Raw genomic sequence first — 12,975 nt, 5'->3', positions numbered from 1 at the left:
GAATATTCGTGTCCAGAGGGCATCGCGCTTCAGATCGGAGATATCGACAAATCAGGTGTCATCATGAGCAAAGTGCAAGGAGGGATGAAATGCGTGAAATATCTGCTTTTCGTCTTCAACTTCATCTTTTGGGTAAGTCCGTTTCACAAATGGGTTGCAAATGTACATGCATTCATTTTACCCACATATACTGAGCAGTCTCAGTTTATTGCAATGTTTACATGTTAAACACACATAAGGCACAGGCTGTCTCATGGCTTTGTTTGACAAGGTTTTTAATCAGCCTGGTTTCAATATTAACTGGAGTTGGGAGTGATAGTGTAATCGTGCAGACTGCCTTTATCTACCTGCTGTGTGCACACAACTCTGACTCTTCACTGTTTCCCCAAATTCTCAAACAAATCCTGAATTATATTACCACTCTTCTTCTTTTCATTCAAGTCAGTTAAGCAATTTATAAAGTGCTGAAACCATCTTCTATCTCTGAAATGTTTTTTAATCATTAATAGTATTATAATAGATCACAAAAGACCTTCCAAAAACACTAAACCTTTTAATATTCCTATGACTAATGTAGTATTTAGTGTACAGTAGTCACACTGCAGCACATACATAAGAGCTGCACTGTGTTGCAACTTTTCCAACACACCCACTCTTCAGATCCTCTCATGATTTGGCATTGTGTTGTGACTTTACTGTGACAGGTCTGGAGGTGTTGTTTTCTTTCTTTCTGCAGACTGTGTTAATCTGTTTTAGGCACATCATGGAGGTTTTTGTTGTTGTCTGTTATGCTACATCAGGTTTACTCAGATAAGGTCACTAGTGGAATCACTTCCGTTTTGCTGTGCTGAGACTTCTCATCTGACGTTATGGATGTTATGTCTGGTCTTGTTAATATATGTCTATATGAGGGCGTGCACATCTGGTTGAAATGTGCAAATGCCAATTTAGTTTGTTCATTCTCTCACCTAAGGTTGTAGGATCTGCCATTGCATCACACAGTGTTATGAATTTAACCAGTCAAATGAAAGTTGCTTTTTGGGCTATAAAAAGGAGGGGATTATTTTCATTAACATGTCAGAAAATAGTGAAAAGTCTAAGCAGACATCTTTAAATAGCTTATTTATTGTGACTAACAGCCCAAAGTCAAAAGCTATAAACATTAAACTATCACATAAGACAAAGAAAAGCACTACAACAGTGCTGGAACTGGGTGGTGTTTGGCATATTTCATTGCAAAATTACTTTTATTATTTTATCAATAATCAAAGTAGTTGATTTATTTTCTATTAATTGACTCATTGATTAACTGGCTAATTGTTCCAGCTGTAGATGCTGTTATAGACTCATGTAACTGTATCCAATGGGTGCTCATGTTCTGCTGCTAGATGATACAGTATATATGGGTTTAGGCGGCGGCGTTGGCTCATCCGCGCTCTGTAAGACGATCACTTGTGTCCAAAGTAGTGTCACCCAAACAGACAGCATCCTCTTTGTTCAGGAGTTTGGGGACTGAAAACAGAGCTGTTGTGGTCCGAGCCAAAAGGGGCGTACAGTACGCTGTCATTTTGGGGTGCAGAGCCAACAAGCCGCCAATGCCAGCGTGAGTTACATCACCCAGGCACTGTGAGGCTGGCACAGCCTGTGGCTGAAATGCACCATGGGAGATAGACCACTGATGCTGATGGTGATGCTGGCGTTCAGATATGATACTTTGAAGGCCCATATGGAAACAGGAGCTGCCTATTCCATCATCATTTTAACTCTTACTGCCAGCAGATGCTTCCCTTCTTGGGGCCTGATGAATAGAAAGAAGAGGCTTAATAAAGAATCATAGACTAAACAGACAGAGGTTTGGTTATATGTTCAAAGAATATCAGGATTGTTCACAGTTAGAGGTTTAAAGATTAAAGTGATTTTTACTCTGCTTTACTTTACTTTTGCTCACAGCTCTGGCACTATAAGATATAAATGATAGATGTGGTTTATTGTTATCTAACCTGTATATTGTTTTTTCACTTTGAGATGTGTTTTATGTTAAAAAACTGAACATCTACACTGATACACCTGTACATACATATATAACACTGGTGGTTTAAACCAAAAAATGTTCTTTAGGTGTCTTGAAGGCTAGGAGGATTAACTTTCTTATGGTGACACATAGTGACTGAACTCATCAAGAACGTCACACTTGACATCCTGTTTTAATTTAGGTGTTACCTCAACATACAGTATTTCCACTAAAAATGACTTGGATCCTTGTCTTATACAGAGAAGATGCTGTAGCTGACTTAATTTAATCGAAACACATTTATTTGGCCACACATTCGCACAGTGTAGTCTGAAAAATCTCACGCTGTTTGATTCTTTGAAAAACCTTTAGTCATTCAAGAGGTGATGCATTAACATTTCTGGCAGCAGTTTGTTTAGAACGAACAGAAGAAAAGCAGGCAATGAGCATCAATAGCCACTTTACTGATGAGACAAAGAGAAGAGAAGAGCGCCACTTGCAGAATCTTAATCTTAAGCCTAAAAACAGGGAACACATGTCAAATAATAAGTGTATTGTTGTTCCAAAATTATTATTATTATCCCGTAGATGATGTTGCTAATTGTGATATGATCTTATTTCCATTATTCCTCAGCTGTCAGGCTTGTTGGTGCTGGCTGTGGGACTTTGGCTCAGGTTTGACCCACAGACAGTGGAGCTCTTGACAGGTGATAAAGCCCCTGACACCTTCTTCATAGGTACGTGACCGTTTCTGCAACACCTCAGTTCACATCTACAGAACATGAAATACGACTCAAGATAACTGAGTCGAGCATAGTGATGAACCTTATTTCTTGCGATTATGTTAATGATACGAGGAGGGAGCAAGTCACATGTTATTTTCTTTACCAATAAATCTGTCCATTATTTTCTTGGTTTAATCATTGGGTTTAAAAAAGGTAAAAGGTGGAAAAGTTCCCTAAAATGTCTTGTTTTGTTCGGACCAAAAATCCACAACCCAAAGATATTCAGTATACCATCATAGAGGATTAAAGAAATCAGAAAATATTCATATTTAAGAAGCTGGAAGCTGAAAATCTTTCTTAAAAAATGACTTGACACAATTAATCAAGCATCAAAATGGTTGCAGACTAATTTTCTGTCAATCTATTATTCTTTACAGCTTTAAACCACAGTTCAACATCTGGTAGAACTTTACTTTACATACACAATCATTTAATACTACACACTATAATGCAATCAGCACAAATAGATAAATATAAGTGCTTACTAATGGATTTATCAGTAATTATAACTCCTCCTTTTGGCATCTATAAGAGGCTGGTGTATAAACAGATGATGAATGGCAATGTAGTAAAATACTGTTGTAAATGCTGACAAATATTGTACATTAAGAAACACTTCAAAATTTATTTTCCTGTGCCTATAACTACATTATACATACTACATTATAGCGTCTTATAAACCACTTATTAAACGTCTGCTGCTTACAAATGCTAAAAAGGAGGACTGAGCTGCTTGTTATAACAAGTATAGCGTGTGAAACTGATGACAATGATGAAGCAGGCTCAAAGAAATAATATATTGCTTCCAGGGGTAAAAGAAAACTAAATTGAGTGTAAAACAAACTTTCAGTATGTCCTTTAATCAGTCTCCTTTTCAGTGTACACAGGCCAGGGTCAGACTTCATGCCCACTGACTTTAGCTTTTATGATGTAATCATCATCACCCTCCGCCATCTTACTGTAGACCTGTTCAGGGGCCGCAGGTGTGAATGAGAGGTGATGAATGGTTAACAGGCATTTGCACAAAGCAGAAATGAAGCTGAAGTTTCTGAAATGTTTTAATCATCACTTATATCTTCAACCATCAGGTCTGCTTAGGGGCAAAAGTTTTCCGTTTTAAAAAGTGAAGATCCCGCCTTCGCTCTGCAAGTGATGCAGGGTGCCACATGGGGAAAGACGACATGTCAAATGATTATTGAGAGGCACAATTAGTGTTAGTGTTGGAGTTATGGAGAGAATTTCTTGTGTTTAAAAAACATTGATTTGAGTTTGATTTTTCCCTGGGATAACACAAATCAATCAATCGGACATGCACAAGTGGTGACAAATGGACTCCAGAGCTTTTATCTGATTAATGAACAGCTCCGTCTCTGAATTACAACATCTCATTAGTTCTCAGCACTTCAGGCTAAGGTATCTTTTGATCAATCTTGAAAGAGTTGATTTCTAAGATCCCAATAAAACACACAGAAGACAATTAAAAGATACAATAGATAAGACAAACACCCTTCAGTGTTCAGTGGTGTTGCAGTACTCCCTACAATAGGCCCTGTCTCGCTCCCTCGCTCTCTCGCTGTGGGCGCTGATGATTAGAATGAAGCCTATTCTTGTTACCCCCGTTTAGACCATGACCTAAAATGGTGACTTCACTTCATCAGCTCTCTGCTGTGCTTTCATGGAACTGGCTGCCTCCCTCAGGATAAAGGAGCAGGCTGGGTGGGGCAGGTGACAGGAGTTTATCCTGAAGACGCTGACAAAAAACAAGAGAGAAATGTGAGGAAAAGGCACAGAGAGATCATAGCAGAAGTCTCAGAGTTATTTTTATATTATATATATATATATATATATATATATATATATATATATATACATATATGTGTGTGTGTGTGTGTGTGTGTGTGTGTGTGTGTGTATATATAATATATAGCCTTTAGAATGAGATAAAGATCTGATTAAAAATAAAATGTTGTTTTTTCAAGTAGGAAGGCAACATAAATGTTACAGTAAATATAAAACAGAACATACACAGTACATTAATGTCATCATACACAGTAGAAGAGAAGTATTATGCAGCTAAAATATATGTATATTCTCACAATCTGTCTGTTCATGCAAACTACCACAGGTGTGATAATTTTTGTTCAGTAGGGTTTAATTTGACATGCAAATATTGTTCAGCTCCTCCGTTTACGTCAAACTTAATCACACAACTTTTTTAACTTGTACATTTACTCAAGTAAATGGATAAGTGGATTGCATTTACATATATAGAGCCTTTCTAGTCTCCTGACCTCTCATAGCGCTTTGCACTGCGTGTCAAAATTCACCCGTTCACACATATATTCATAGACTGATGGCAGAGGCTGGAAGATCTAATCTAATACTCATTCACACACACAGTCACACTCTGATGTTTTGCAAGCAATTTGGGGTTCAGTATCTTCCCCAAGGACACCACAGCATGCAGACTGGAAGAGACAGGGATCGAATCGCTGTTTTTCCTATTAGTAGACGACCTGCTGTGGAAGTCTTATAAAGTAAAATAAATTAATGGACCTTATTGTACCTTATCACTTTTTACATCTACTACATTCGGAAGCAAATATTGCACCTTTCACTCCACTATATTTATGGGACTATTTCCATCACTTCCCAGAGACTTAGCTGGTTGCCTGGCAACCTCACAACAGCAATAACTAGACTTGAGGAAGTGGCTGCTGCTGTCATGGACAAAGTTATCTTAACTGATTGTTAGAGGTGCTTGTGGACAGAGCGAGGCTAGCTGTTTCCTCCTCTTTCCAGTCTTTGTGCTAAGCTAACTGTCTGCCGGCTGTAGCTTCATATTTACTGTGCAGACATGAAAGTGATCGCAATATGCTCACAGACGCTCGTCAACAAAAAAGCGGAAATCTAAAAATGTCAGATTAATACCTTCCAAGATTTAAATACAAATCATTCATACGATTACATAAAACTTTCCAGCTATGACATTAAAATGCGTCTTACTCATTAATGCATTAGTGATAATAGTTCAATAATTTGTAGTAAAACACTGAAAAGGGGACACGCTGCATAATGGGAAATACATTTAGCTGGTAAATCTTAAGTACTTTCACTTAAGTAAAATGTATAATGCAGGTTTTTTTCCGTTTACTCAAATAAAGGATCTGATTCTGAATATTTCTTGCTGATTGATCAGTTGATGTGATCTTGAACAGACTTTGTTGTTTAGTAGCAACAGTCTGCTGCACATTACTGAATGCAAAGTTGTCAATTTATCTACGTATCTGTAAGATACTTCATGAAGATCGATCGCGGCGGAACCATAGCAACAAAGTAAATATCGTGGCGAGCTGCCGGAGCAGAGCGGTGGCTGCCTACGTGCACCCTGAGCAATGAGACTAAACAGAGTTATACCATAACAAGGCAAAGTGGCGGCATTCCCTGTGGATGATTCATTTTCCATTCTGTCACCTTTGTTGCCCCGTGCACCAGCCGGTAAACAGCCGTAATGTGCGCATGTGCAAAAGTTACAGACAGAAAGAAACATACAAATGCACTCTCTAATTTGTATTTCTAACTGATAACTGCTACCAGTTTTAATCAGAAGGAAGTTTACTCCTCCCACTGTCTGCTACAGATCAGTGGTTTCACTCAGAGGAAGTGCTTCAGTGAAAACATCACAACCCACGATCAGTTCAGTTTAGACATTTTGTATATACAATAGAAGCTGTCTAGGCTCATTATATTTTCCATTGCTAACACAGACACTGTTTGAAGAAGTGCATCCCTCATTTCCAGTTCCCTTCAGCACTGCGGTCTATTCACCGTGGATGGCCTTGTCTTTACCTCCCCTTTTGTTCAACAGCAGGAAAACAACAGCTTGCATCCCCTCCCATGTGGATTAATTAAATTGCTGCAGTGGTTGCTGTCTATGTCACTGATTAGGCCCTTAGCATGGACCTCGGGGATGGGGGCTGGTGTACAGTTACAGTGTAGAGGGCTCGGTAGCGAGGGCTGGGAGCAGAGGAGGTGACGACATCCCGGCTTGTTGGGAGCCAGGCGGTTGAGGGTTGTAGTCTAATTCTTTAGGAATCAGAGCCCCGAAAATTTGATTTGGCTTTTTACCAGTAAAGTAGCATCTGTTCTACTGCTTTACCCTGCAGGACTGTAAATGCACAAAGCCTGAATATACCAGCATATCAAAAAAAAGTAAACCCTGTTTCTCATGGTTTAGATGGGGGAAGATTCCCAGCTATTTGCAGCTGTGCAGTGTTTTATATAGCACTCTGACAGGGAGGCCTACTGCAGGTATTTATTGTCAGTAGTTTCACATATTACACTGTCTCTACAATCCCTGAGCGACCTCAAAATCAATACTTTTCAAGGCATTTATGTGTCTGTGTGTTATTTCTAACTTGCGTAACTCAGACACAATGGCCACTACTCCCTAGATGCAACTCACACACCAATTGTAAGTTGACATAATTAATATTATACTCATAATGTTATACTATAATAATATGCAATGTGATCAGAGAAAAAGAAAGCCAAACAAACACAAAGCGCCTGTAGTAGTATCAAGTTATGTCAGGGATTTAGTGAATTTCAGACATTTCAGTCTTTCATCTTCACACACAAAGCTTCAAATTCACATGTGGCTGCACTAAAGCAGCACGCTGATAATCAGACTGAATGGTGGGAAGCAGTTCAAAGGTTTTAGGCTACTAAAGGAGTTTCAACCTACACGTTTCTGCTGGTAGTGAAGCACAACAACAGTCCTTTCATTAAATTCTGCTTCAACAAAGAGCTGAAAGCACTTGGACCATGCTGCCATCCTCAGTTGAAGCGTTGAACTGCGAGAGAGACAATATGATTAGATTTGAGACTTTCCCCATTAAACAGCATTTCTTCACTCTAATCTATCTGTTTTTGTTTCTCTATCTTATTTTCTCTCCATAGCTGTGTACATCCTTCTTGGTGCAGGAGGGTTAATGATGATCGTTGGGTTCTTTGGTTGTTTCGGGGCTGTACGTGAGTCTCAGTGTCTTCTTGCATCGGTGAGTTAAAGTGTTCAAAGGTGCTGTGTCTCCTCTCCGGGCATCATTTGTGCACTGCAGTGTTTTGATGTTCCTTTACTGGCATTTTGAAGATGAATGTTGCACCAATATGAATTCTTACTGATATCCCTTTCTTAAAGGTCTGTGATTTCTGAAAAAAATAATTTCCAAGATGTTTTGTGGAAATAATTATATAATGTTTTTGCTTATTATTGGAATAATACTGTTCATACTTCCAATTAATTGCTAGTGTAACCAATAATCTTTTCACTGTGTGGAAAGTAGGTCATCTGAACATGCAAAAATATGAAATATGTTTACAGAGAAGCACACAACTCAGCACAATTGGAGAATACTGCTTCTCATTATAAATGAATAATGAATCAATTTAAAGTAAAGTTTAAAGTTTTCCTATTATGGATATTTGGGTTTTTTTTTCTATAATTAGTACCAAATACAATATATGTATTTCTAAGAAACTTCCCAGAAAATGACAATGACAAAACAATGATTTTGTCAACTGCTGTTTTCAAGTTATTTGTCCACAGTTTGTCAATAATTTGTTCAATGGAGACATATTTTGTATTATTTTTTATTGTGTTTTACTATATTGTCATTCATTCACCTCTGGTTGTACACAGGAGGAGTTACAGTAGTTGACATATACATTAATAAACATGTATACTGTTAAAAACTTCATTATAATGTGTTATTAACTATTTATTAAATGTATAAATCGTGCCAAATAGAGGGACAAAGTGTACCCATCTTTTCTTTATGACAGATGGGCTCCTTTTGAATGCAATAATAAGCCTTTTTCCTGTTCTGCAGTTCTTTGCCTGCTTGCTGATCATCTTTGGTGCAGAGATAGCCGCTGGCGTGTTTGGATTCATAAACAAGGAACAGGTGCAGTTTTGTTGTTGTTTTTTTAATCAAAAAGTCTGTCTTTTATATATATATATGTATATATATATAATAATAAAAACTCACTAAGTAACCATTTTTTTGTTTTATGTTTCATCAATAACAGATTGTTGAGGAAGTCCAAAAGTTTTATAGCAGCTCCATTTCTGACGTCTCCAATTCAAACGAAACCGCAATAGCATTCATTTACCACCAATCTGTGAGTAAAGCTGGGCTTTTGTGTAGTCTCCCTCTTTATGTGGTTGCAGTTAATGCCTTAAACCTGTGCGTTATGTTTTACATTTACAGCTGAACTGCTGTGGAGGTACATCATCAGACCCTACTGCTGCTCTGTGTGCAGAAGTTCCAGAGGGCACTCAGGTAAACCTGCCTGCAGCAACACTTTACACCCACATGGTGGCAGTATAAGACCATTGTGCTGCAATTAAGCATTAATTAACATAAGTGTCACTGATCCTTTTTCATGTAAAATAACTCACAGCAGGGTTGTGTAACTGTAGTTATCAATATGAATGTTGTAGCATTGTTTTATTTGTTTTAGGACTGTCTAACTGCAATAACAGACTTCTTCAATGAAAGGCTGCACATCATTGGATTCACTGGGATTGGTATTGCAGGAGTAATGGTGAGAATTCACAAAATATATTTAGTCTACAGCTTGTAAACCCAACATAGTCATTCCTCTGTCAGTCTACACAGATGTTTTAACATGTTTTTAAAATCTCTTTCAGATCATAGGAATGATCTTCAGTATGGTCCTGTGTTGTGCCATCAGGAACAACAGGGAGGTTATATAGTTGATGAGATGACCCCCACCCTCCCTACACACACACACACACACACACGTGCACACGCACACACTGCCACCCTGACCAGCAAGCCCACTACAAGCTCACTGAACCCTTCATAATCAATCCGTCTGCATAAGAAGGGAAACACCAAAGTTACATTTTTAAAGCCATTTCTCATAGTCCGGACTGATCTGGTGGGGAGGTTCACTGAACAGTACAAAGACAGAGAGAGTTACAATAAATCCCACGGACCAAATTCAACACGATACGCTGGATTGTCATCCTCACACCTTCCTCTCGACTCCACCAGCACTGAAACACTGATTCATTTCTCTTCTTATCCATAACACATGCTTCGCTTTTGGCACAACTCTGTGACATTCCTGTTTTTTAACGTCTTTTTGTTACACTGCTGGCGCTCCATGGAGTCTACAACACAGTACATGAAGCCCTTCTTAGACGCAGGAATGTTGTGACTGAGGAGTATTTCTGTAAATATGGACACCTATTTTATGCATCTGCTGTTAACATTATTTATTGTGTGCCCTCTGTCACCCTTTGTATGTCATTTATTGGCCTAATGCCAATCATAATTTGTGTGCTTAAATGTTTTGAGGACTAGCCTGACTGCAGAATACATTTCCATTATGTGCCTATTTAGTCACACAGTCGAGCCTCTCAGCTACTCTCCTACTTATCTATTCCTTGTGATTTGAATATGTTCATAATTACTTGCTTGTTCATTGCCACCACTTTCAAGTATTTATACTTTAAAGCACAATAGAGGAAGTGTAGACATGATATCAACCCAAAGGGTTAGGAAAGGTCTGATGATAAACTGCCACTCTGTAAATCTCTAAATTCATCTGAAAGGTCAGGGGTAACATGACATCCTGAGCTCTTCTGGAGCATGTGTGAACTGTAACATTGAGCTAGTTTGCATTTTGTGTGATTTATTGTGGATGTAAATTTTGTTGGTGTGCCAATAAGATGTGAATTATAGAATAATATAGTTTATGTCACACTGTTAACACTAATAAAAATATTGGGTGCTTTTATTGAGATGTTTGTCTGGTTTCTGTTTCCCACATTTTGAGAGTGTGAATTGCAGGGTTGTTTCTTGTAAAGGTGTCACAGAGCAGCAGTGTCATAAATGTAAATGTTGTGGTCGGTGAGTTTCCTGAACACGTCAGCTCTGTGCAGACTCACTGACATGAAAAGGCAGACGTGCAAAGTAGCAGCTCAGTGCAACACTGTAGTCAAGCTTTATTTGCAAATGCAAAAAAAGGAAATCTTGTCATGTGACACTCAACACAGTGAGACTCACTGAGCAATGTCATCTACACGTGCCATCTGTATGCACATGTAAATGTCTAAAATGAGGTTATAGTTATGGTAGATAACTTTGTGGAGTGGTGCATCAGGAATGATCTGCTCCTAAATGTGAGCTGAAGCCTGGAGACATTTGAGTCAGTGAGGAACAGTAGGTCACTGAACAACCTGCTGTCCATCATGAACACCCCCCCCCCCTCCTCCATGACTACAGAGACAGAGGAGCTCATTTTCAAACAGACTCATTCAGCTATTTGTCATAAATGATACAACACATCATCATTCTTAATGTTCACCATAACACTGCACAACAGCTCACCTCTGTGTGACACACCATTGCACCAAATTTATAAATATCGCTTCTTATCACACTTGTATTAGGTATATTTATTATTCATTTAACTTGTGCACCTTATTACTCTTTTTCTCTAATGTTACTTTTACTGTTTTTGATGATATATTGCACATTCTGTAACTATTTAATACTTAGTGTCTGCTATCAATGCAGAACTGCAATTCTGCCTTTTACTTTATTGTCATTTGTTGTCATCCATCACGCAATGCTGATCGGTCCCTAATTTATTCTGCAGCAGGTCAATAACTCCAAACATCCAGCCAGAGTCATTAAGAACTAACTAAAAATAAGAACACGGTGTCTTGCAACAGATGGTTTGTCCCCACAGAGCCCTGATCTTATCATCATCTAGTCAGTGTGGGATAACACGAAGAGACAGAAGCAGCTGAAATTCCTCGATCCACTGAAAAAAACTGTGGCAACTTCTCCCAAATGCTTGAAACAACTAACCTGCCAAGTACCTTGAAAAACTGTGTGCAGGTATACCCAAAAGGCCTGGAGCTGTTTTAAAGTGTGCTCACAGCAAATCTATTTTTTATTTGTTTTGCTCTACTGAACTTTAAAATTAACTGAAGAATAAAAACTATTTATTGCATTGTTTTTTTTAAAGCATTTTCACTTTACTTTTAGTGCCTAAAGCTTTTACACAGTACTATATGTGATGTGCATCAATGCATCTCAATTATTTCCACAAATTATGATACAAAATGTACTTACAGACACAATGAGTAACTCCATCTAATCGGCCACAAGATGTACTTCAAAATGTTACAAAAACAGCTGTAGATGCAGATTTAAACAGTTTATTATTGAAATCAGCAGTGCATTTAGTGGGTGAACACTTCAATGTTGGATGATTTTTTCTATACAAAGGAAATATTAGAAGAAAATATTACAAATATAAAAAGTAGGTTATCATTTAAATGTACACCATTAATCCACACTCATGACATGTCTCCTCTCCTTCCTTAACATAGGATTAAACACAGGAATCTAGCTTAATGCTATACAAAATAATCTCTTTAACTTTCAAACAATACATGCTCTATCAGCCATATGCAGTAGGATATGATAATGGTGAAGAGTACGTATTGAAACCTGCAACAGTTCTTTCTTTGTTCTGCATGCAGCGGTTTCGAGGAGAACAAAGGGGTGGAGGCAGGGGCCTGCAGGGAAGACTTATATAACGTTGTGGGAGGGTCTTATTCAGGAGTTGTAGTCTGGACTTGTAAAATTGTCAAAGTGCAATTTTCCTCGATAGCTTACCAAAAATATGAAATATCAGAAAACTGATTATATGTTAGTTGACGCTTCTATTCCAATACATATTATAAAATGTTGTCCCTGTTTGAAAGACTGTGCCATAATCTTACCGTAGTCTAATATTTCAGACAAGTGTAGACAGTGTCTGTGACAAAGCGACAGCCCCACATAGTATAGATGTTTATCTTTGCTTTTTGTAGTTTAATATCATCTTTCCTGCAGCCTCACTTACCATGTATTCAGTCAATAAATTCAGTCACGCAACATGAATGCATTGCAAATTTTAATAAATATATATATATATATATATATATATATATATATATATATATATATATATATATATATATATATATATATATATATATATATATATATATATATATATATATATATATATATATATATATATATATATATATATATATATATATAAATATATAAAATGTATGTA

The 12,975-nt window shown here is 37.6% G+C and overlaps 1 protein-coding gene across 1 annotated transcript; it reads left to right on the top strand.

Annotated features, from left to right (window-relative positions):
* Positions 1-9,577, top strand: tspan2a (tetraspanin 2a). Its single transcript, XM_062416234.1, has 8 exons — positions 1-132; positions 2,646-2,748; positions 7,759-7,856; positions 8,688-8,762; positions 8,887-8,979; positions 9,069-9,140; positions 9,322-9,405; positions 9,512-9,577. The coding sequence occupies exons 1-8, from the start codon at positions 64-66 to the stop codon at positions 9,575-9,577; spliced, it is 660 nt and encodes a 219-aa protein (XP_062272218.1). The 5' UTR covers positions 1-63.
* The last annotated feature ends 3,398 nt before the right edge of the window (positions 9,578-12,975 follow it).

Source organism: Scomber scombrus, chromosome 3, assembly GCF_963691925.1.
Source record: "Scomber scombrus chromosome 3, fScoSco1.1, whole genome shotgun sequence".
In the NCBI taxonomy this organism is placed as follows: Eukaryota; Metazoa; Chordata; class Actinopteri; order Scombriformes; family Scombridae; genus Scomber; species Scomber scombrus.
The sequence above is the reverse complement of the archived record's forward strand: the minus strand, read 5'-3'. Positions and strand labels throughout refer to the sequence as shown.

Bases quoted from the DNA above. Each gene is read 5' to 3' on its own strand.
- tspan2a (XM_062416234.1), top strand. From the start codon at position 64: ATGAGCAAAGTGCAAGGAGGGATGAAATGCGTGAAATATCTGCTTTTC. The intron at 7,857-8,687 runs GTGAGTTAAAGT...CCTGTTCTGCAG, and splicing joins CTCAGTGTCTTCTTGCATCG to TTCTTTGCCTGCTTGCTGAT. The intron at 9,141-9,321 runs GTAAACCTGCCT...TATTTGTTTTAG, and splicing joins AAGTTCCAGAGGGCACTCAG to GACTGTCTAACTGCAATAAC.